This window comes from Castor canadensis, chromosome 11, assembly GCF_047511655.1.
Source record: "Castor canadensis chromosome 11, mCasCan1.hap1v2, whole genome shotgun sequence".
Taxonomy (NCBI): Eukaryota; Metazoa; Chordata; class Mammalia; order Rodentia; family Castoridae; genus Castor; species Castor canadensis.
The window spans coordinates 82,524,303-82,545,410 of record NC_133396.1 but is presented as its reverse complement, the minus strand read 5'-3'; the positions used below and the strand labels follow the sequence as shown (position 1 = coordinate 82,545,410).

The following is a 21,108-nucleotide window of genomic DNA, read 5'->3' as shown; positions in this document are numbered from 1 at the left end:
AAATTTGTCCAACTGTCTGTTTGTACAAGATTTGGCCTTGGCCAAAAATTGGCAAGTGGATTTTACCTACATATTAGAAAATGACACAGATCTCACACACACACACACACACACACACACACACACACACACACTTCTAATTAACTACAAAGAAAATACAGCCAAGAGGAAACTTCTCATTGAATATGATAAAAAAAAAAAGTTGAAAAACACATTGTTTAATAAACAATACCCTTTTGCTAACTTGGTAAATTTTTGAAGAAAAGTTACCACCTTGGAAAATGAGTCAGATTCCTCAGAGGGCCTCAAGATACATATAATAAATCAGGTATTAAAAAGCCAAAAACATAAAGGGATTTGTAGTGAACAAGATAAGCACAAGCTGCTCTGAAAGCACAGCCTGAGGTTAGAGGACAGGCAATTGCTCAGAGGTAGGGCTTGTTCTTCCCAGGAGAATGTCAAGGACACTCTCCCTCTTGATGTGCCAGTGTAGTGGGGCAGTCTTCTTGTACTTTAAGATCTTGATCCTGACTAAATGCACTTATTTAAAAATTGAAGGACTAGTAAAGCAATTGATAAAGACACATGTTGATGTTGAAAAATATCAATTTGAAAAGAATGTATAAAATAGGATTAGGATGTGAAACCTAAGCAAAATGAACCCCCTAAAAAGGTGTGCTTATATACTACATGCATATTCACAGCAAAAGCACTGAAAAGACAGGTAAAATATACCAACAATGGTTTTCTCTAATGAATGATTCTCACTACTCTGAGGTTTTTTGTTTTGTTTTTAGTGTGTTTTTTGCTGTACTGGGGTTTGAACTCAGAGCCTCAAGTTTGCTACGCATGTGCTCTACCTCTTGAGCCACACTCTCAGCCCTTTTTTGCTTTTGTTATTTTTCAGATAGAGTCATGTGTTTTATGCTTGAGCCAGTCTGGAACCTCGATCCTCCTACATATGGCCTCCCATGTAGCTGAGATCACAGATGTGTACTACTACACCTGGATTGATGGTAGAGATGGGGTCTTGCTAACTTTTTACCTGATCTCTGCCTCTCGAGTACATAGAATTACAGGTATTTGCCACCACTGCTGGCCCTCAGACCTATTTTTTAAAGAGTACAGTATGCATGTTGGGGACATGATATTAACAGAAATTCAAAGGAACAGATATGCTAGCATGAAACTCTGGCTCTAGTGAGGGACATCTGGATGCCTCTGGTAGGGCATAGCAGTATGCATATTTGTTAAGTGAATAATGAAGGAAAGAACAAAGGAGGAAAAGAAAAGGAAAAAGAAGAAAGAAATATAAGGATCTCAGGAGAAGGTGCAAGGAGGTGCTTAAAGGTCACAAAATGTTAATTCCATTATTTGCTTTCTTTTTTTGTTGTTTATTTGTTTGGGAGAAAGGAAGACATATTACTTTTCTATTGCTACTGTAAAAAAAAAATCACCGTTAACTTAATGACCTAAAGCAACATAAATTTACACTCTTACAGTTCTGGAGGCCAAAGAATCCCAGTGTTGGAGGGCTGTATTCCTTCTGGAGGCTCTAGGGAAAATCTGTTCCTCCTTTCACCAGATCTACAGAATCTATTCCTTGACTCATGTCCTCTTTCAGTAATGGCATTGCTCCCACCTCGTCTTCCATTGTCACATCTTCTCTGATCCTGACCCTTTTGCCTTCCTCTAATAAAGACTCTTATGATTACACTGGATCCACAAGATAATCCAGGATAATCTTCCCATCTCAAGGTCTTTAATTTAATCACATCTGCAAAGTTCTGCATAAGATAGCATATTCATAGGTTTTGAAGACTAGGGTGTGGACATCTTTGGGGCAGGACATCAAATCAGCCTACCACAGAGGTAAACAGTGTGCATGGGTCTACTACCTCTTAAATGCATAATAAACAGAACCTCATGGACTCCTTCAACAATCCTGTGAAATGCATGCCAGAATTGCTATTCAAGTTGAAGACACCAAGCCTCAGTGCAGTTTGGGATTCCATCCACAGTCAGCTGGGATGCAACCCAGATCCCTGAGCCTGAGCCATGGCCTTGCCTCCAGGCTTCTCTCCTATTCACCTGTACTTCCTCTTTCCTGTCTGGGCCTGTTCCCCAGCTCTCTGCTGTTTTCCAATCTGTCACATGTTATAACCACATCTTGACCTTGGGGATTGCCAATCAGTCAGCTGAGAGGCTGCCCCTCAGAATTGTAAGGCCTTTTTTTTTTTTTTCATTTTGGGGGGCCTATTATGCTGGGTGCAAGAGCATTAGGGAAGGCAGACCTTAGCCAAATACCTGACAATCTAAATATCACAAGGTATATCTAACAGATGGGATATAAGACTGCAGGATGCCAGAGCATAGAGTTCCAAACCCTGGCAGCCTGATGTGACTTTCTCTCTGACCCTTGGGCAAATCCTAAACTTCAGGGAAGGCACAAAGGCAGTAACTGAGCTCCGTAAGTAACCGGGTATTATTAATCTTTGTTTCCCCATGCCTCGCACGTAACTCTGCTCCATAAATAAAAGTTGAGGACAGGGTGAAGACAGGCAACGCCAAAAGAAACAATCTGTGTCTGAAGCCACCAAAGGGTTAAAACTTACTGCTTTCACGTTTGTCTCTTTCTATTCTACTCAGCAACTGATGACAGTACATACTTTTCCCTGTTACTATTGGGAGAAGGTTTTGCATGTTGCTCAGTTGCTAAATCACCCAAGAGCGATTGGAGCATAGGTTCTCAAAGGATCAGCAGGGGCCTGTCAGTGTTTTGATTAAAGAACCCGGAAACAGAAGGACTTTCGTAGCGGTTGATGGCGCTCCTGTTACCTCTCATCATTGTAGGCATGGCGAAGCACAACCAGGCCCGTGAGTATCCCCGATGTTCTTTACTCTAAGTCCAAAGCCAGGAGCATTTGCTTCCTAAAACTTGTGGTGAAAAACTGAAGAGCCGGGGCAGAGACACGTGTGCGTTATACCCAGGACTTGAAGGGGTGGCGAACCAGCTGAACAAGTTTCCAGTGTATGTTAGTAGCATTTTGATGTCACCCACCTTTTGAGCAGATGGAAGTCATTCTGAAAAGAATTTCCTGGTAACTGTCTCATTTTTCCTCTGAGCACTGTCTCCTTTCTTTTCTGCTCATATCTTTCCTTTTATTTTTGTTTCACCTCTTTTTTTAACTTAGGAGAGTCTCATGGGAGTGTACTTAGAGTTTCAGGGGCATTGAACAGTTTCAGAGATCCATTGTTCATGATAGATGTTTTTCCTCCTCACCACAGGGTCTACCTGTAACAAAAGATCCAAGAAGGATAAAACCATGGCGCTGGGCTTGTTTACTGGGTGTAAGAAATATTAATCACATAGAAGGAAGAGTTTTAAAGTTTAGGGGACTCCTGTTACTGGGGAAGCAGAATTCTTCTGTTGTCCCAACTTTGCAAGAGGACCTTTTAGGGTCAGGAAGCACCTGTCTTCTCTGCCCTAACCAACTGCTCTCCAGGCTGGGTGTTGGTGGGAGGGTCCAGAACTCAGACCTGCCCACCACCTTAGCTGGTGACTGATGACACACAACCATGTCAGGAAGGAGCTCTTTCAAATCATCTGTGTATTAATTCTATAATATTGATTGATGGCCTGCTGTGTGCAAAGTGCTTTTGGGGATATAACAACCCAGCGCAATGACACAGCCTGTACTCTAGCTACCAAGAAGACAGAGGCATTTGAAGCCACCCTGGACAACCATAATGAGAACCTAGCTCCAAAAAATACTTTTTTTTTTTAAATGTCAAATTTTATGTTATCTTTATTTTTTTGCCATGGTTTTTTATTTTATTCATTGATTTGGCAGCACCGGGGTTTGAACTCAGGGTCTCACGCTTACTAAAGAAGCACTTTACTACTTGAGCCACGCCACCAACCCTCCAAAAAATACTTAAAATGAAATTAAGATAAGGCCTAGATGTTTCTCTAGGCCTAGAGAGATTGATGAAGCTCACATGGTGAGAAGTCTGAAGTACACACAACTATTCTGACCTTCAGTCTGACCTTCAGTTTTTCACAACACCATGGCACCGTTGGATGTGAACACTTGGTGCCTTGGTAATTGGGGGAACGTAAAATAAAACAAGTTACAAAGGGTAGGGGAGGTCACTTTGTGCTAGTTACTCTCCTTTTGACCCCTTTGACGCTTTCCTTCTCTGTGCTATTTTGTGTCCTGGAGGCTGACTGCTACAGACTGCATCACTCTTATCTCCCTTGCAGGCTGATTTCTACATGGGTTCAACCTGTGGGAGATGCTGAAAGAAGAGAGACCAGAAAGGGGAGGAAAGAGAGACTGGAATATGTCTTTCTTGTTCCTTCCCCTCTTTCAGTAACATCTCTGATAGTAACTGTGTCCCTCTGCAATCTAGTTTTTTCCCAAATAATCCCTTATTTATGGTTCTCACTCTCATCAGGCTTTAGTAAGTCTTATTTGCTATTCTTATGTCTTCACCCTAGGAATAATAATGGTTTCTCATAGTGGCTAGACTCCAGGTGCTCATTATCCTTATTTGCTCCCATAACCTAGCTCATACCTCTGCAAGGTGTCCCTTTATTAAGGCCTCTCCATGCAATCCATCTGGAGTAAAAGCTGTTTCCTGCCAGGATCCCATCACTGACAGGGAAGGGATTTTCAAGTTATGGGAAAAGACATGAGGTCTACTTGATATTTGTGCCCAGTGCTAGTCTTGATTAGGTGCTTCTAAACCATTGGTAGGGAACACAGGGAAGGATAACAGAGTGTTGGGGTCACAGCTCTAGAAATTGTTGAAATAACTGCACTATCTCTTCCAGTATGTTGCTGGCATTGATCCCATAGCCCAAAGGTGACCACTCCTCCCTTTGTGTTCACGTGGCTACTGTTTATAGTTCTATGATTTTCTATTTCCAAAAATCTTCCCTGCAAGATTCTCCTTAAAGGCTGGAAGTGATAGTCTCAATTTTCTCTTATTTCCCTACCTAGTACCCAATAGGCATTTAATAAATGCTACCTGAGTGAATTTATGTTCCAAAGTAATACCCATTAGAAAGTGAGGGAAGAGAAATGACCCAAACATTGTATGCACATATAAATAAAAGGAAAAAAATGGTTAAAAAAAAAAAGAAATTGAAATTATCTGACTGTGAGCTAGAGAGAGCTTGGGCAGCAATAACGACTACAAATTCAAAACTGTGATTTATCATGGTTGCAGAATTTGTCTGGAAAAAAAGTGTTTCATGCTTTTACCACTCATCTTATTCTTCATTTCAATCCATGAGAAACTGAACTGGTGATGTGGGTGGATTTAATCAGACTGGGAGCATGCATGAGAATTCTCCTGAATGGTCACATAGGGTTTGTGTGTTTCGCCTTGCCATAATCAAGGTCAGTCTTTTGATGTCATTCATAATGTTGTGGATGTATTAGTTCACAATATCAGTCTATTTCATGAATGGTGGAGTCCGTCAGAGACAAGGACCAATGATGGATAAGCCCCCTAAAGCTGCCAGTTGGGCTAGTTTAGAAGACAGACTTGTTGATTATCTACTTAGAAATGATCTTAAGTTCTGACCTGAGAAAATATGGGCATTTGCTATAGATTTTATTAGACTTCAGTCTATTTCCATGGAGTCATTACCAGGGTACATGCAATAGAAATCTCTCCAAGACTCCCCTAAGACTGTCATCTTCTTGGTTGACACTGAATTTACCTAAATCTGAGAAATTCAACTAATTTGTAAATTTTTCTTCAATTTGGTGGAATATCTGTCTATTCTCACTTGACCTCAATCCTCCTACCCCAGAGAATTGCCAAAAACTGAAGGGAGGGGACCTAGATTAAAGGTCAACGTGTGGCTCTCTAAATACTTTTATTTTATGAAGCCCAAATTGAGACAGATGACAAAGGACATTCTTTCTGACATCCAGGTTTATATTTATTAGGGAAAACCTTTCAAGAGCATATATGTCAAGTCACATCTTGTTACAACTTCAATGAGTCATTTAAAAAGAATAGTATTCATAAAATTGGAATTCTTCTGGAAAATATAAGTCATATGGTCATCATTGTACCCAGAGTACTGAAAGAAACCACCAGAGGTCATTCATTCATTCTCTCCCCAGGTCTCTGCAGGGCCCTTCTGTGTTTCCTTGCTATTCCTCTAGCATGACCAGCATGTACCCTCCTCAAGGACTGGGGTTTGCTATGCTTCTGCCATGGCTTAATTCCTCACTCTAGCCACATCTCTGCTCAAAGGTTTGCTTCTCAGAGATACCTTTTCTGGTCCCTTTATCTAAAAGATCAACTTTCTCCACACTATCTCCTTTCTCTGCTTTATTTTTCTTTTGCAGGGTTGATCACCACCTGATCTTGTATTATATATTTTTGGCTACCGATCTCCCTTCTAGAAATTAGATCAGAGGTCTGGGACTTTGATTTGTTCATTTCTGAGCCCCTAGCAACTAGAACTTAGTGCTTACTGGAAATTCAGAAAAGAATAAGGCCTACATGAAATGAGATACTGGTAACCTTCAAAAGGGTAGCCATGAAAGAGTAGCTAAGAAGTTAGACTGTCACACTTGGCACTTTTAGGTTCCCGATAAGTTCCCATCATTAGACAAGTAATTAGGGGAGGGGACTAACAGTTCCTGCTGCATGTAAAAGTGTTCACATCACAGCCTGATTTGAGAAGTGTCCAAAGTTTCTCTTAACTAAAAATATCGCCATCCACTTCTCCCCCCTCATTCCCTTGATGCCTGAAATTCCAAAGAGTAGTTCCCAGGAGTCATAATCATTTTAACCTTATTAAGGCATTGGGCATTGGAAGACACAACAAATAACTTGGACTTTGTTGACTTGGTTATCCAATGAGGACCTACTGCCACCTGAGGAAGGTCTGGAGCCTGGACCCCAGCAACTGGGAAATCAGAAACTGTGAGTCATCCTTGACACAAGGGGGCGAGAGAGAGCAGCGATGGTCTAGAAGTTAGAAGGCTGACACAGAGCCTGGGCTGGGGAATTGCCCCTTCACTAGGTAAGGCTGGGTACTGTAAGGTAGAGAGGCTTCCATTGGCGAGATCAGATCTTGGTACCAGGTTCTTCCATTTATAGATTCTAAGGGTGATCTTTGGCAACTAATCTCTCTGCACCCATTTTTCATCTGTGGAATGGGAATGATAAAATCTATCTCAAAGGGTTGTTGTGAGGAGTAAATGAAACCCATGTTTATCAAGGGCTTAATATGTTACCTTGGTACTTGCTCAATAAACATATGCAATTCTGTTGGTTGTGATTAAGATATGCCACTTTTCATGACTCATTGAAGATTCAAATAATCTGCACTTCCCCATTCGAGCATTTCCCAATGGGTGGCTTCCTATTAGAGCAGGGTCTCTGCCCTCTGACCTCCTGGAGCACTCCAGCTATTATCTGCCTCTTTTGTGGCAATTGCATTTACTTATGCGCTTTAGTTTCTCAATGATACCATAAATTCCTGAATGAAAGTACTGTCACCTGATTTGTTTTTTTCTTTCTGACATTGCCTCACAATTTCCCCTACATGGTAGATAATAAATACAAATTATCTCCATGGATGATTGCCTGATAACACATCATCAATTATATTAGGTTTTTACAACCTTTTTTGTAAAAATGGACAAACTGGCTCTGTTCTAGGTTAAAGGGACATAATTTAGGACTATAGAGTAACCAGTGTACCTATTGTAAGAACCATTTGGCTGTGTTGGTCAGGCTCTTCAGAAATGCCTATCAGAAGGTCATGGGAGGGCTGGTGAAGTGGCTCAAGTGGTAGAGCGCCTGCCTAGCAGGAGTGAGGCCCTGAATTCAAACCCCAGTACCGCCAAAAAAAAGGAAGGTCATGGGACAGAGCAGCAAATACCCTTTAAGAAGCAGCATCTCACAAAAAGAGAATCAGAAGATGAGATGGAATTATATGAGTTTTCCATATCTGTGGGCTGATACTGTCTTTTCATATAATTCAGCCTTAATAGTTATACTAGAAATCTGAACATCTGAACAACATATTCTGGTAGGATGTAAATTATCACAATGTCTAACATAGTATGAAAGAGAGCGTACCATGGACTTTCTCCTATCTTTTCTGTTCTCAGTTACTGACTTCACATCTGTCAGTCAACATCCCATCACAGTGAAGTAACATTTTGGAAGCCCAACTAAGGAGCAAGCACAACTTGTACACTGTAGAAGTGCGACTTGTACCTTGTACCAGATGGGTAACCAGGCCCATGGTGCATGAAGAAGAGAGGACTGTGATGTCCTGGATCAGAGCCATATGGGGTAGACAAGCAGACCTCAGATGGAGTCTAGTATTTAGGTACTGAGCTATCTTTGAACTCAAGGCTTGTTGGTGCAGAACAACTGCTCCAAAACCAGGAAGAGGACTGAAATTGGGGACAAAAAAAGGAGAGTATACTGTACTGTCAGTGCTTTATAGCTACTTCTTTTAACTCTACATAATGCAAAATTTTATGAAGTTATAGTTTAATAAGAAATTAAGTGCTATAGTTTTGATTCTTAAATGTTCCCCAAAACCCACATGTTAAGATTTGGTATCCAGGATGATACTAGTGGGAGGTGATAGAAACTTTAGAAGCCGGGCCTAGTGAGAGGTCTTCTGGTCATTGAGGGTATAGCTCTGAAAGGGATTGTGGGCCCCTGACCCCTTCCTTTCTTTTTCTTCCCTGCTCAACCACATACTACTGAAGAGTCCGCCAAAAACAAACAAGAAAGTATGAGAACTAATGCTTGTGATTTATTCTTCCCTTTTTAAATTTTTTTTGGGGGGGGACTGGGGCTTTAACTCAGAGTCTACACCTTGAACCACTCCACCAGCCCTTTTTTTTAATGAAGGGTTTTTTCGAGATAGGGTCTCTCGAGCTCTTTTCCCTTGGCTGGCTTCAAACTGCGATCCTCCTGATCTCTGCCTCCTGAGTAGCTAGGATTACAGGTGTGAGTCTCCAGCGCCCAGCTTGTTCTTCCCATTTGCCTCTATCTTTGTATAGTTGCATCTCCAGAGTAGCCACAAAACCTTTCTAGATGTGGAGAAATAGAACGGTTTGAAAATTAATTGAAGGCTCAAATATATCTGTATTTTGCAGATTTCAAATTGGATATAAATTAGATTTTAGATCTGCTCCCCATTCACCAGTCTTCCTTGAATGAAAAATATTTTTTAAACTTTAAGTTCCAGGTTAAATTCAGCATATTTTGTTATTCCAAAACAGAGAAATAAAGTGCTTCACCAACCATTTGGTTTGTGAAGTATTTACCAGCTTCCTACCAACTGCCAAGCTCCCTGTGCTAGGCCTTGTGGGAAATATGAAGAAAAAGAACTGAAAGTCAGTCCTTAAATGGCTCAGGGTGGAGAAAGTAGAAGGCAAGCAAAGGTAGATAGCACAGAAGGCAAAATGTGGTAACCATTGTGCTTTTGCTTCAATCTCTGGCTCTTATTTTCATAAGAGCCAAAACTTCTATGAACAGAGACTCTCATGACAGCCCAGAGGCTTCGTCTATGTTGCCACCAACATCAGCCCCACCCACTACAGAGGGGAAAGAGGAAAGTGAAAGGTTAAAGCAATAGAGAGGGGCACTGGGGGCCTTATGCTGTCTGGGTCTGGAGGACACCAACCTGTCTCTTGCTCAGTGCTGCTGCTGACATGGAGGATGAAGGTATGAGAAGGGAACCCATGGGCTGAGTGCCTGCTCTGAACCCTGCCAGACTGCCCACCCCAGTTGGAGTTGCAGAGAGAAACAGGGGTTCACGCTGGCTCTACAGAACTGGTACAATTAGGCAGAAGGTGCCCAGTAGGCCTGGTTCTATCTCAGGGCATCCTGTCTCATAGTAGTTAAGGTAAGTAAGGGTACTTCTGGTATGGGGGTGGTTAGGGCTCATAGATGAGCTACATATTATGAATTCTTTCATAAAGTGTGTTAGTCAGCTTTCTATCACTGTGACAAATGCCTGAGACAGTCAACCTATAAAGAGAAAAGGTTTATTTTTGCTCACTGTTTTAGAGGTTTCAGTCTATGATTGATTGGTTGTTTTGGGGCCTGTGGTGAGGCAGCACATCATGTTGGGAACATATGGTAGAGCAAGCTGCTCACCTCATGGTGAACAGGAAGCAAAGAGAGGGAGAAAGAGGAGGGGGCTGGTGCTCTTCAAGAGCACACCCTCACACTAGGCCCCACCCATCTCTTAAAGGTTCCACCACCTCCCAAAGAAGCCACACCGTGCATTGAGCTTTCAGCACATGGTTTTTACAGGGAGAGGGTGGGAGGACAGCGACATTTAAGATCCAAACTATAGGAGACACTTTTAGAAAAATATAGACAGACTTGCTTGAACAGAGGCTAACCCAACCATTTTGTAAGCTGATTTTTTTTTTTAAGTTTGTGGGGGTTTTTTCTTCACTATATGTTTATAAATTGAGAGGTAGGAATGAACATCATTGAATGGGATTTAGCTTAATAAATAAGAGCCAGACACTCATGGAGGTTTTTCTGCAGTGACAAGAGCCACACTGGAACACTCGAGTGCTATGGGAGTTCCCAAAGAGGATGCCAGCATTGGGTTAGACAGTATGGAAAGAGTCTGGAGAAGTGGTGTCTAATATGGCCTTTTAATACAGGCAAGGGAAACCCTGAATATGTTCCACACTTCAGAGCCTCATGTTGACCCTGTACTATCCACATTCCTGACCTTTCCTCCCTCCCAGAGCAAGGAGTCTGGGAGGCCAAAGGATGTGGCTATCCTATGTCCATGCCTCTCCACTCTAGACCACACTCTATGTGGCTGGGAACATGTCTTTCCCTGTCAGATGACTCAGGCTATGTAGGTTTACACAGGCTACTCCTTTGGTCCATCTCAGAAGGGTGGACTATGCTTCTTGTGAAGCCCTGCTAGGTCCAAGGGATGGCCAGGAGCCTGTGTTTGTGAATGAAGTTTGAATGAGAGAGAAGGAGTATTTAAATGTGATCACAAAGCCCTTGGTAGGACTGGATGGAGCCAGAAATTGGAAGCAAAGGAGGTAGGTTCCAGGCCAAGGACTGGGGGCTAGAGGATGGACTTGTTTTCTCTATGCCACTACATCCAGGTCTAGAACTTCACAGAGACAGACTTTTAAAACGTGCGCTTGGCCTTCAAGGTCATATTAAGGGTTATTTCTCAAGTTAGCAGGTTAGAACATTTAGTTTGTTCGGTTGATTTATTCCTTTTAAATATTTGGATTTCTGGCATGTGGGTCTCCATTGGTCCTCTTGACTCAGCCATGCAGATGTCACGGCTGGTCATGGGACTGTTTGGAGAGGGAGTTTTGATGACTGGGAAGGATTTAGGTGGGGAAGAATAGCAGGAGGTAACAAGACAAAAAGCTGAGAGATGGGTGTTTCCAGACAATGGCCTGGAACCCACCTCCTTCTCTTTCCACTTCTGGCTCCATCCTGCTCTGCCAATAAGAACTGGGCACCTCTTACCTGCCAGCTCTTTGGCATAATGCGGCATGGAGGGCTTGCTCTTCTCAGCCTGGGCTTTGCTTCCCTCCCAGGCATTATCATTCCCACTGCCCTCTGATGTATGTGGCTATCAGAGCTGTGGTTCCCACAACTCACTCTGCTCCCTCAGATCTCCTGTTTGAATGCGTAGTTACTGCTTTCTCCCAGTTTCCTCCCTCCTGTACTTCCTCCCTTTGTCTACTCACCTCCTACCTGTGTCTGAGATCTCCTCTAAGATGTTACCTTCTCGGGAAAGGCTTCCTTGAGGGTCCATGCTAGCATGGAGACTACCTCACCAGACCCCAAACTTCTTGGATCAGTGGGTTCAGAAGAGTTCAACAGGAACAGAAGGGAGGCCAAACACTTGTTTCATTCACCATGCTTTTAACCTTTAATGATGATCACAACCCTTATATTGACATTTAATGAAAAAGTAGAGCAAGAATAAGAAAATGGTGCTGGTGGCTCACACCTGTAATCCTAGCTACTCAGGAGGATCTCAGTTCAAAGCCAGCCTGGGCAAATGGTTTGCAAGACCCTATCTTGAAAAAACCCATCACAAAAAAGGGCTTGTGGAGTGGCTCAAGGTCTAGGCCCTGAGTTCAAACTCCAATACTGCAAAAAAAAAAAAAAAAGAAAAAAAGCAAGAAAATGGCTAGTGGGGGGGTTTAAAATCTTTTAAAAATTGTTTCTTAGGACACCTGAGTGTTTATGGGGGTTCTTGTTCTGCCTAACCTAGTGTGTGTATGCATGTGTGTGTGTGTGTGTGTGTGTGTGTGTGTGTGTGTGTGTGGGTCCCCACGTGTCACAAAAGGGTGAAGTGGGAGATCCTCATTTAGCCACCTAGAGGCAATGTTGGTAAAACAGGGAGTTGGGTTATTAGGGTTTTTCAACCCTCAGATTTCCTGAGGGTTCCCTCAGGCATGGTCGCCTTGGGGAGCTCAGTGAGTGGTCTTGGGCCCTTCCCCTAAAATCAGAGCAGTTGCTATACTTTGTTTACAAGTTGAGGTTACTTGTAAAATTTTATCCTAAGGTTCCTAACCTGAACAAAAAAGGTCAGGTCATTGATAAAGAGTTCTAAAGTCCTTTCCAGGTGCTAATTTCTGAGGAAATGGCAGCCGGATCCCCAAAGTCATGGGTGCTGCTGAGTATGGAGATGGGATGCCAATGTGGGGATTCAGTGGACTGCCTTTATGCATTTGGTCATCTGGGACTCTAAATATCTTCCTTCCTTGCCTTCTCCCCAGGGACTCACTCTCTGAGATATTTTCGCCTTGGTGTTTCGGATCCTGGCTATGGGGTCCCTGAATTTATCTCCGTTGGGTATGTGGACTCACACCCTATCACCACATATGACAGTGTCACTCGGCAGAAGGAGCCTCAGGCCCTATGGATGGCAGAGAACCTGGCACCAGATCACTGGGAGAGGTACACTCAGCTGCTGAGGGGCTGGGAGCAGACATTCAAAGTGGAGCTGAGACACCTGCAGAGGCACTACAACCACTCAGGTGTGACTGCAGCACTCTCCCTCACTGGTCCCTCCCCAGCAGAGAAGCCTAGGGCTGCCTATGGACAATGTGAGCAGTTGCTGACTTGTACTCTCTATAGCTTTTGGGAAAGCCTGGAAAATCTGGTTAATGGAGTTCGATGCCTACCATCTGCCCTTTGCATCTTTGTCCATCACTTTCCTGAGCGCTCTTTGTCCTTTGCTCCCATTCCCATCCCATTGCCATCTAGTCTTCTAACTTCTATCTTCTTTCTGATTCTAAATTTGCCCATTTGTGTGCCTCATTTCCTGGTACGCATGGTGATTTGCTTACTTATGCCTAATGACTAACTACATTAACTTTCTTAGGGATATTTCTGGCTCCTATATGTTTCCTGTTTCTCTACTGTACTCATATTAGCATAAAGTTTCTCAATTAATCATTCTGAAGATAAGATAATTCCCCAAGGCAGGAATTATGCCCTTTGGCATGTGGTACGTTACAAGTATCTGTCAACAGTGGATTTAGATAACAGGACCTCATGGAGACCCAACAATGCATGACAGGTCTGTTCGGTGACATCTTGTAGAGCAAAGGGTACTTCCAACCTGCCCCAGGCACATCACCTGAGAGCCCCCTCTGTCCCTACTGACTTGTGTATGTTCCAGGGCTTCACACTTACCAGAGAATGATTGGCTGTGAGTTGCTGGAGGATGGCAGTGCTACAGGGTTTCTCCAGTATGCATATGATGGACAGGATTTCATCATCTTCAATAAAGACACACTCTCCTGGGTGGCTGTAGATAGCGTGGCTCACATCACCAAGCGGGCATGGGAGGCCAATCATCATGAGCTACAATATCAAAAGAACTGGCTGGAAGAAGAATGCATTGCCTGGCTAAAGAGGTTCTTGGAGTATGGAAAAGATACCCTACAGAGAACAGGTAAAAAGAGAGAACATCTTGTTCTCACAGCTCTGGAACAACTGGTTCTATACATAACTTTCTCTTATGTATGTGACATTCATCCTGTACTGAAATCCATTTCTCTTTTAGCTGGACTATTGTGACCTATAACTTCCCATGAGAATTCTCATTAGTCATATTTTTAGCAACATTTTGACAAAATTTAGCAATTTACTTGTTTTTGATAGAATGGAGTACCTCTAAAGGAACTTCCTTTTTGGGGAAGCCAGTGAGGCAAATCCTTCCATCTCTTGTCAATGATATGTTGGAAAACAATTTGGCAATTCTTCCAAATTGAACTAGGAACTCCCACAACCCCAGTATAAGTGAAACTCTGGCCTAATGAAGAAGGCCTTTAAGAAAACAGAGGTTCTTAGCCTTACTCAATGACTAATTCTACAATTCCTTCAATAAAGAGCTCCTCCTCTACTTTAAAAATATGACCAAATGGCCAACTAGTTAATGCAGAATTTTTCCTTTATGATCTTATGATTCAAAATGAATTATGTCTGTACTATGCTGCAAGAAACTCCTCGACACAATGTGCTTTCTTTTTTCACAGAAGAAATTCCCCGGTGGAGGGACTTTCCAGAGTTGTGGCCGGCCTGTCTGGAAGAAATCTGAGCTAGTTATGAACATGTGCTTTCTGTCTAAAAGCAGACTATTAGAGTTTGTCTTTGACTTTTCTTCTCACTAGTTGAATGAGTATCTTAAGTTTAACGGTTGCAGGTACCACAAACCTATTTCAAGCTGGCTTAAGCACTTCCTATCTGAATGCAAGTAGTAGAGCAGTATGGCGATCTATGGAATCAAAACCAGGATTTGAATGGCTTTCTCCATGAGGTAGAGATGTGGCTACTAGCACAAAGCTCATATCCTCTTGGCTTTACCATTCCAGAATAATTGGCTACTATCTTCCAGGATTAGTTACCTAAATAAATAAGTACAGGAGGACTCTGATTGGCTTGAGTTGAATCATGTACCATCTCAGGCTGATCACTCTGACCATCAGGGTATGCTTCTAAAACTAGATAATAAAATCCTTGCTAGAACTAAATGTTTTAACTGGGGAGAACTCAACAAAGGATCATCTGCAGAGGTATAATAAGGACTGAATAATCCAGTAAGGGATGGTGAAATGTCTGGAGATGTACAACATTGAGAAGCCACTAGACCTCCATGGTTTGAAGGGCAGGGGAAGGGAATACTTCTAGCAGAGTCCAGCTAGTGCCAAAAAGAAGATCCTCCAGGCATAAGTTGTGATTATGGAGGTAGATGGCCATTGTCAGGACTGCAGTGAGGTGGGTTGAGAACTGATGACTAAAACCTCAACCTCTCAGCTGGGCATAGTGGCTCACATCTGTCATCCTTGCTACTCAAGAAGCATAAATAGGAGGATCAATGTCCAGGTAGGCCCAGGCATAAATACAAAAATTATCAAAAACCTACAGCAAAAAGGACTGGGGGCATGACTCAAGTGGTAGAGCACCTTCCTGGTAAGAACAAGGCCCTAAGTATAAACCCTAGTACTGCCAACAAAACAAAACAAATCAAAACAAAACAAAAAAAACACCAACCCCTCTCTCCTCCAGCTCTCAGATCTTTGGCTAAGGATGCTCATCCTAGTGACCAATCTCAGCTGGAACCAGAGGGCAAGAAAGGCCTGGAGATGTAATCTGAAGAGTACAGACTCCTGGGGCACTGGGCAGGGCACAGAAAGTTAGGAAGTAGATCTGGGGACTAGCAAAGACAGACTAACCACTATACTGTTTGGGTCATGGTGACCAATATTGGTCAATATTGGTACTTCTTCACAGATGCACATGTTGGAGTAATTTTCCAAAATATGCTTTTGAAAAAATATGCTATTTAGCAGGAGAAAAGATTCCTGTTATCAGGAAAAAGGGGGAGCTAATAGATGTTAGACCAGAAAAGTAAAATAGTGTGGTAATGCCTACTTCACAGAAATTGATGTGCATTTATATGTATGTGTGTATATGTATATATGTATGATGAAAATACTTTGTAAATTGTAGAGTGCTGTTCTCATATTAAATGTCATTATTTTTACCTGACTGAAGAATGTCTGACAGAGAGGACTTGGTTAAAATATATGGCCAACTTGGCATTGAATATGACCCTTAATCACTGAGACATTTTAGGCATAAATGAAGAGGGCCCACATAAATCCACTTCCTGATCTTGATGCCTTTGATTGCAAACAAAGAGAACCCCCAGATGCCTGGCCTATGACTCTCAGTGAACACAGAACCGGGGAAAAAGTTGGGAAACTGGAACAAAGTTATTATAAATTGAGACTTGATGGTTCATCCTAATCCTGTTGATTCTGTTCAGTGCAAGGTGTTCTTTAGAGAAACAAGGGGGAGCCTGGACAGTGTGGGAAGAGCATGGGAAGTTTGACTTCAGTGTACCTGCTCCCCACTCCAAGCCTTCTCTGTATCTGTCATGAGTGTCCTAATGCAGTCTCAGCCTTCTGGTCAAAACCCATACCTAGAAAAGAATTCAGGACTAATTCTTACAGGCACTGTCAAAAAGGCTTTCCTGGTGAAATTCACATTTTATTTTTAATGTTGGGAGGTCTTCTCCTGTTACTAAACTTCATGCCTCAGGAGAAAGACAAGGAAGGTATTGTTGAGGTGAAGCTCTGCCTTGAATCCAGAGTGGCAGATAATAAGGTGGTGGGGAGGAGGTGAATCTTAGAGATGAGCAGGAAGCAAATCCTCTAAATAGTGTGATTGGTCTCTGTGTGGCTTTGTGACCCAGTTTCAGTTTCATCCTATGGAAAATGAACAGAATAGTCCCAAGGAAGCAAGGTCACAAATGGACAATCCCTTGTTGTCACTGCTAGAGCTCTTATATAATACAAATTTCTGTAGCTCCTTCGAGGGCACACCATGATGTAGATTATTGCATGCTTCTATTTGATGACAATTATCAAAGTGCCAATCTGCATATACCAGGCAATTCAGAGCCAAAATTGAGCAGAGATGGCTGTGTTATTTATTGGCCCAGAATTAAGGTGGGGGAATACTGAGCTCTAATTTCCAATCTCTTAGTAAATTACTTATCATATGCAACCACACATTTTGTGGCTCACTTTTTCTTGACACTCAAATGTATTTCAAAGGTGAACAGTAAACATTCCGAGCACATGTTCCAAACATTCAATGCTATATGGCTTTTCCTCCTTGGAGGTGCGGAATGTGGCTTATTTCCACATTCTTCATTACCTAGCCATCTTACAAAGTATATTACAAATAAGTTTGTTGTTGATGAACTTGGGTTCTGGGTCATTCTTGGTTTTAGATATTTCTTACAGTGAAAAAATTAATTGGGAAGCCAGTTGCCAAGTTTGAATATAGTATGCTCAGTACAATAGACATGTCTATTTAACTTTAGCTTCTTCTTTCTAGAGCCCCCACTGGTCAGAATAAATCGCAAAGAAGCTTTTCCAGGGATTACAACTCTCTTCTGCAGAGCTCATGGCTTCTACCCCCCAGAAATCTCCATGACATGGATGAAAAATGGAGAAGAAATTATCCAAGAAGTGGATTATGGAGACATTCTTCCCAATGGGGATGGAACTTATCAGACATGGGTGTCAGTTGAGCTGGATCCTCAGAGCAGCGACATTTACTCCTGTCACGTAGAGCACTGTGGCGTCCACACAGTTCTTCAGACCCCCCAGGGTAAGGACAGAGGTCATGACTGTCCAAGGAGACTTAGGAAAAGGCTGAACAGGAAGCCATGCTGCTTGCCATGGAGGGGAGGGCAAATCATGGCATCACCCCTCATGCTGTGGAATGGGTCTTTTAAACCAAAGGTTCTCACACTGTTTGGTCCCAGGGCTTCTTTATACTCTTACAGATTATTGAAGACCCCAAAGAGCTTTTGTTTATGTAGATTATATCTAATGTTATTTGCTATATTACAAATTAAAATTAAACATGAGAAAATACAAGCACATATCCCATTAGCCATCAGATTGATGAGTGAGAAGTGATAATGTTGAGTTTCCTAATGATCACAGAGACAAAAGTCCCAGAAAGCTAACATAGAAGGGAAAGGGGACTTGTGGATTTTTCTCATTTGCTTGCTTTCAGAGTTGGAAACCATCCTTCTTGCAATGAAAGCTGTCTTTGGGTCCATCGTCCTCATTATTATCCTGTGTGGCGTTGGTGTTCTAGCCTGGAGAAGAAGGCCCCGAGGTGAGAGGCATGTGGAGGTATTCCAGGGGACTGCAGGTGTTCTCATTCCTACAGCTCCTGAGGTTTTTGTTCTTGGTATCTGCTCCTCTGAGCTGCATTTAGAAACAGGTCAACCTTCATGTTGGGGTCACAGAAGAACCTGGGACAACTCTCCCACCAAATAGGAAATATACATCATGGATACTGCTCACCAGGGAAGTGGCCTGTTTTCCTAGGCAAAAGATAACAGCGATTGTGGTTTGTCTTTTTTAGACCATCTTATTAATGATTAGTGACTTAAGGGAATATCACTTTTTTTTTTTTTGGTGAAACTGGAGTTTGAACCCAGGGCTTCATGTTTGCAAAGCAGGCCCTCTAGTACTTGTGCCATACCTCCAGTCCATTTTGTTCTGGTTATTTTGGAGATGAGGGTCTCTCAAACTATTTACCCAGGATGGCCTTGAACTGTGATCCTCCCGATCTCAGCCTCCTAAGTAGCTAGGATTACAGATGTGAGCCACTGGCACTTGGCAAGTGTCACCTTTTGTATCAAGACTATAGTCAGTTTCCCATTTTTACAACCATTTTTCTTTTCTTTTTTTTGTGTGGGGGATCGAATCAAGGGTACATGCTAGGCAAGTGCTCTACCACCAAACTATATTCCAGTCCTTAACAACCATTTTTCTATCCCAATCTTATGAAAGTCCTTTTTCCTTCTAAATTCATTTTTCAAAACATAATATGTGGGGTGGCAAAGTGGCTCAAGTGGTAGAGCATCTGCCTTGTAAGCGTGAGGCTCTGAGTTCAAACCCCAATACCACCATAATAATAATAATATGTTTGTGAGTAGACACCTTTGGAAAATGGGACTTGGGATAAGGAAAAGGGGATGGAGAAACAAGAGATATACAGGCTCTTTATGTTGTGGATAGAAATAAATTAATTTATTAAATATATGTGAAATAACTACTGTGTTCCAAGCACCATACCAGTTGCTGGGAGATAGCAATGAAAAAGACAGACATGATCCCTGTTGTCATAGAGCTGATGATATGGTCTTGTAAAGTCATTTCCTGCCTCTGGTTTTACTAGTTGCTCAAGTTGTTCACAGCAAATATTGATGAGACCTGGGTCATGGTTTGGAACCCAGGTGAGCAGGATCTTGGCTTTGTCTCAATCTTGAACCCAATTCAGGTGATGCTATCCAAGTACATGCTATTATATCCTAGTGAAACTGACCCTTTAGTATAAAATCAACTCAGAGTTAATGAGTCATTAATGTTTCCCTTATAAATAAGGTATAACACTAATCCAAGTCCAATAAATGATAGCTGCTGAAGAAAAAATAAAGTTTTTTTTACAGCTACACACCTCTCTCAGGAACTGAGTTCCTGCCTTTTATCTTGTGGAGTTTGTGAGTGTGACTTAAAATGTGTCAAGTTCTAAGAGAATCTTGACAAAGCAGGCTAAAACTGTCAGTGCCTGCTTCTCAGATTTTGCTGAACATTGCATATTTTATTTTCGAGCTGTGAGGAAACATACATGCATCTGACTGAAAACCACTTTTCCTTTCAGAACAAAATGGAGTCATCTACCATCTTACACCAGATCGATGATTGCTGTTCACCTTCCTAGTCACCAAGCTCTCTGCCCCACAGGCCCTCAAGCCCATTGCTGGAAGTTCTCGACCACACTCACACACACTTGGGTGTTACAGGATTGAGTGTTTATGTCAGAAAGATAGGAACCATGATTTTTTCTTTGTTCTTTGGCTCCAAAAGAAGTATCAGCTTTCAGGCTCTTTTGATGGACTCCTTTATCACATTTGACTTTAAGTACAGTTTGTGTCATGACACAACACTTCCCTACTTCCTATTTCTCCATGGTGATTTGTGGGTAGATTAGAGAATCTCAGAGCTGGAAGGCACTTTCTCATCCAGACAGGAAATGTCTTTACAATGTCATAGACTCAAGCACCCAGCTTCTGCTTTGACACCGTGTTCAGAACACCTCAATATACGACAATAGCCTTTCTTGTTCATCTTCTTTCATGAAAATGTTTTTTATGCAGGAGCTTTGAATATCATAGGCACCAGGACCCTACAGGTAGGGCTGGATCACCCTGTGAGAGCAGCCAACAAGTTTTACAACAGCCTATGAATACCTGATTCTTTCACTCAGATCCTGGCCTGATAGAAAGCACAAGTGCCCTGTTCTTTTATGATGACTTTGCCCCAGTAGGCTTGGAATCTTGGAAGTATGCCTGTTTGGATCTATGGAGATGGTTTCATTCACCCTTTCTGTTTTTGTGGGAAATTAAGAACAATAATAATCAGACAGATTATCACCTTCAGTGGAACTATAGAGATGTACATCCAATTGTGATGTTTGAATGGAAAAGTGACAGTATGATTGTGTCTCAAAAGAAAGTTCAAGTTTGGGTGGAGGCAAGAGGGTTGCTGGGGACTGAATCCAGGACTTTGCACATGCTAGACAAGTGCTCTACCGCTGAGCTAAATCCCCAACCACAGAAGGTTCAATTCTAATTTCTGTCTTTCCTATCCTGGGTTATTGCAGCTGGGCCTGATACAACTTCATCCATAGGCTTTTTCTTTATACGTGTGCACTGAAAGTAAATAAAAGCTCCTGTGTGAGAATTAACGTCCCATGTCTCTTCCTTACTCTTCCCAGTCCCCAGAAGTCCTCAGTTTATTTCCCTTTCCTGCTGTGTGTAGCTACTTGACTTAGAGTCATCAGTCACTCAGTCATCTGTCTGCTTCCCTGCCCTGTGTGACTGCACACATGAGCCCTGACACTATTACTTCACTGGCCCCAACTCTGACTACTGGCTTTGAACATGCACCTCAGGTTTCACCTCTGCTCTCCCCTGAT

General features: G+C 42.3%; 1 protein-coding gene across 4 annotated transcripts; it reads left to right on the top strand.

Moving 5' to 3' along the window:
- Positions 1 to 2,715: 2,715 nt before the first annotated feature.
- LOC109687250 (major histocompatibility complex class I-related gene protein) lies at positions 2,716 to 20,873 on the top strand. 4 transcript variants are annotated; one of them, XM_074047307.1, is made up of 7 exons: positions 2,728 to 2,877; positions 6,837 to 6,960; positions 12,804 to 13,133; positions 13,712 to 13,987; positions 17,443 to 17,718; positions 18,133 to 18,237; positions 19,792 to 20,873. In XM_074047307.1, exons 2-7 carry the CDS (start codon positions 6,894 to 6,896, stop codon positions 19,830 to 19,832), a joined length of 1,095 nt encoding a protein of 364 aa, XP_073903408.1. In that variant the 5' UTR covers positions 2,728 to 2,877; positions 6,837 to 6,893; the 3' UTR covers positions 19,833 to 20,873. The 4 variants fall into 4 exon arrangements, with proteins under 4 accessions (XP_073903409.1, XP_020020669.2, XP_073903408.1 ...); XM_020165079.2 differs by having other exon boundaries at positions 2,731 to 2,877; positions 12,804 to 13,064; XM_074047308.1 differs by lacking the exon at positions 6,837 to 6,960 and having other exon boundaries at positions 2,716 to 2,877.
- The last annotated feature ends 235 nt before the right edge of the window (positions 20,874 to 21,108 follow it).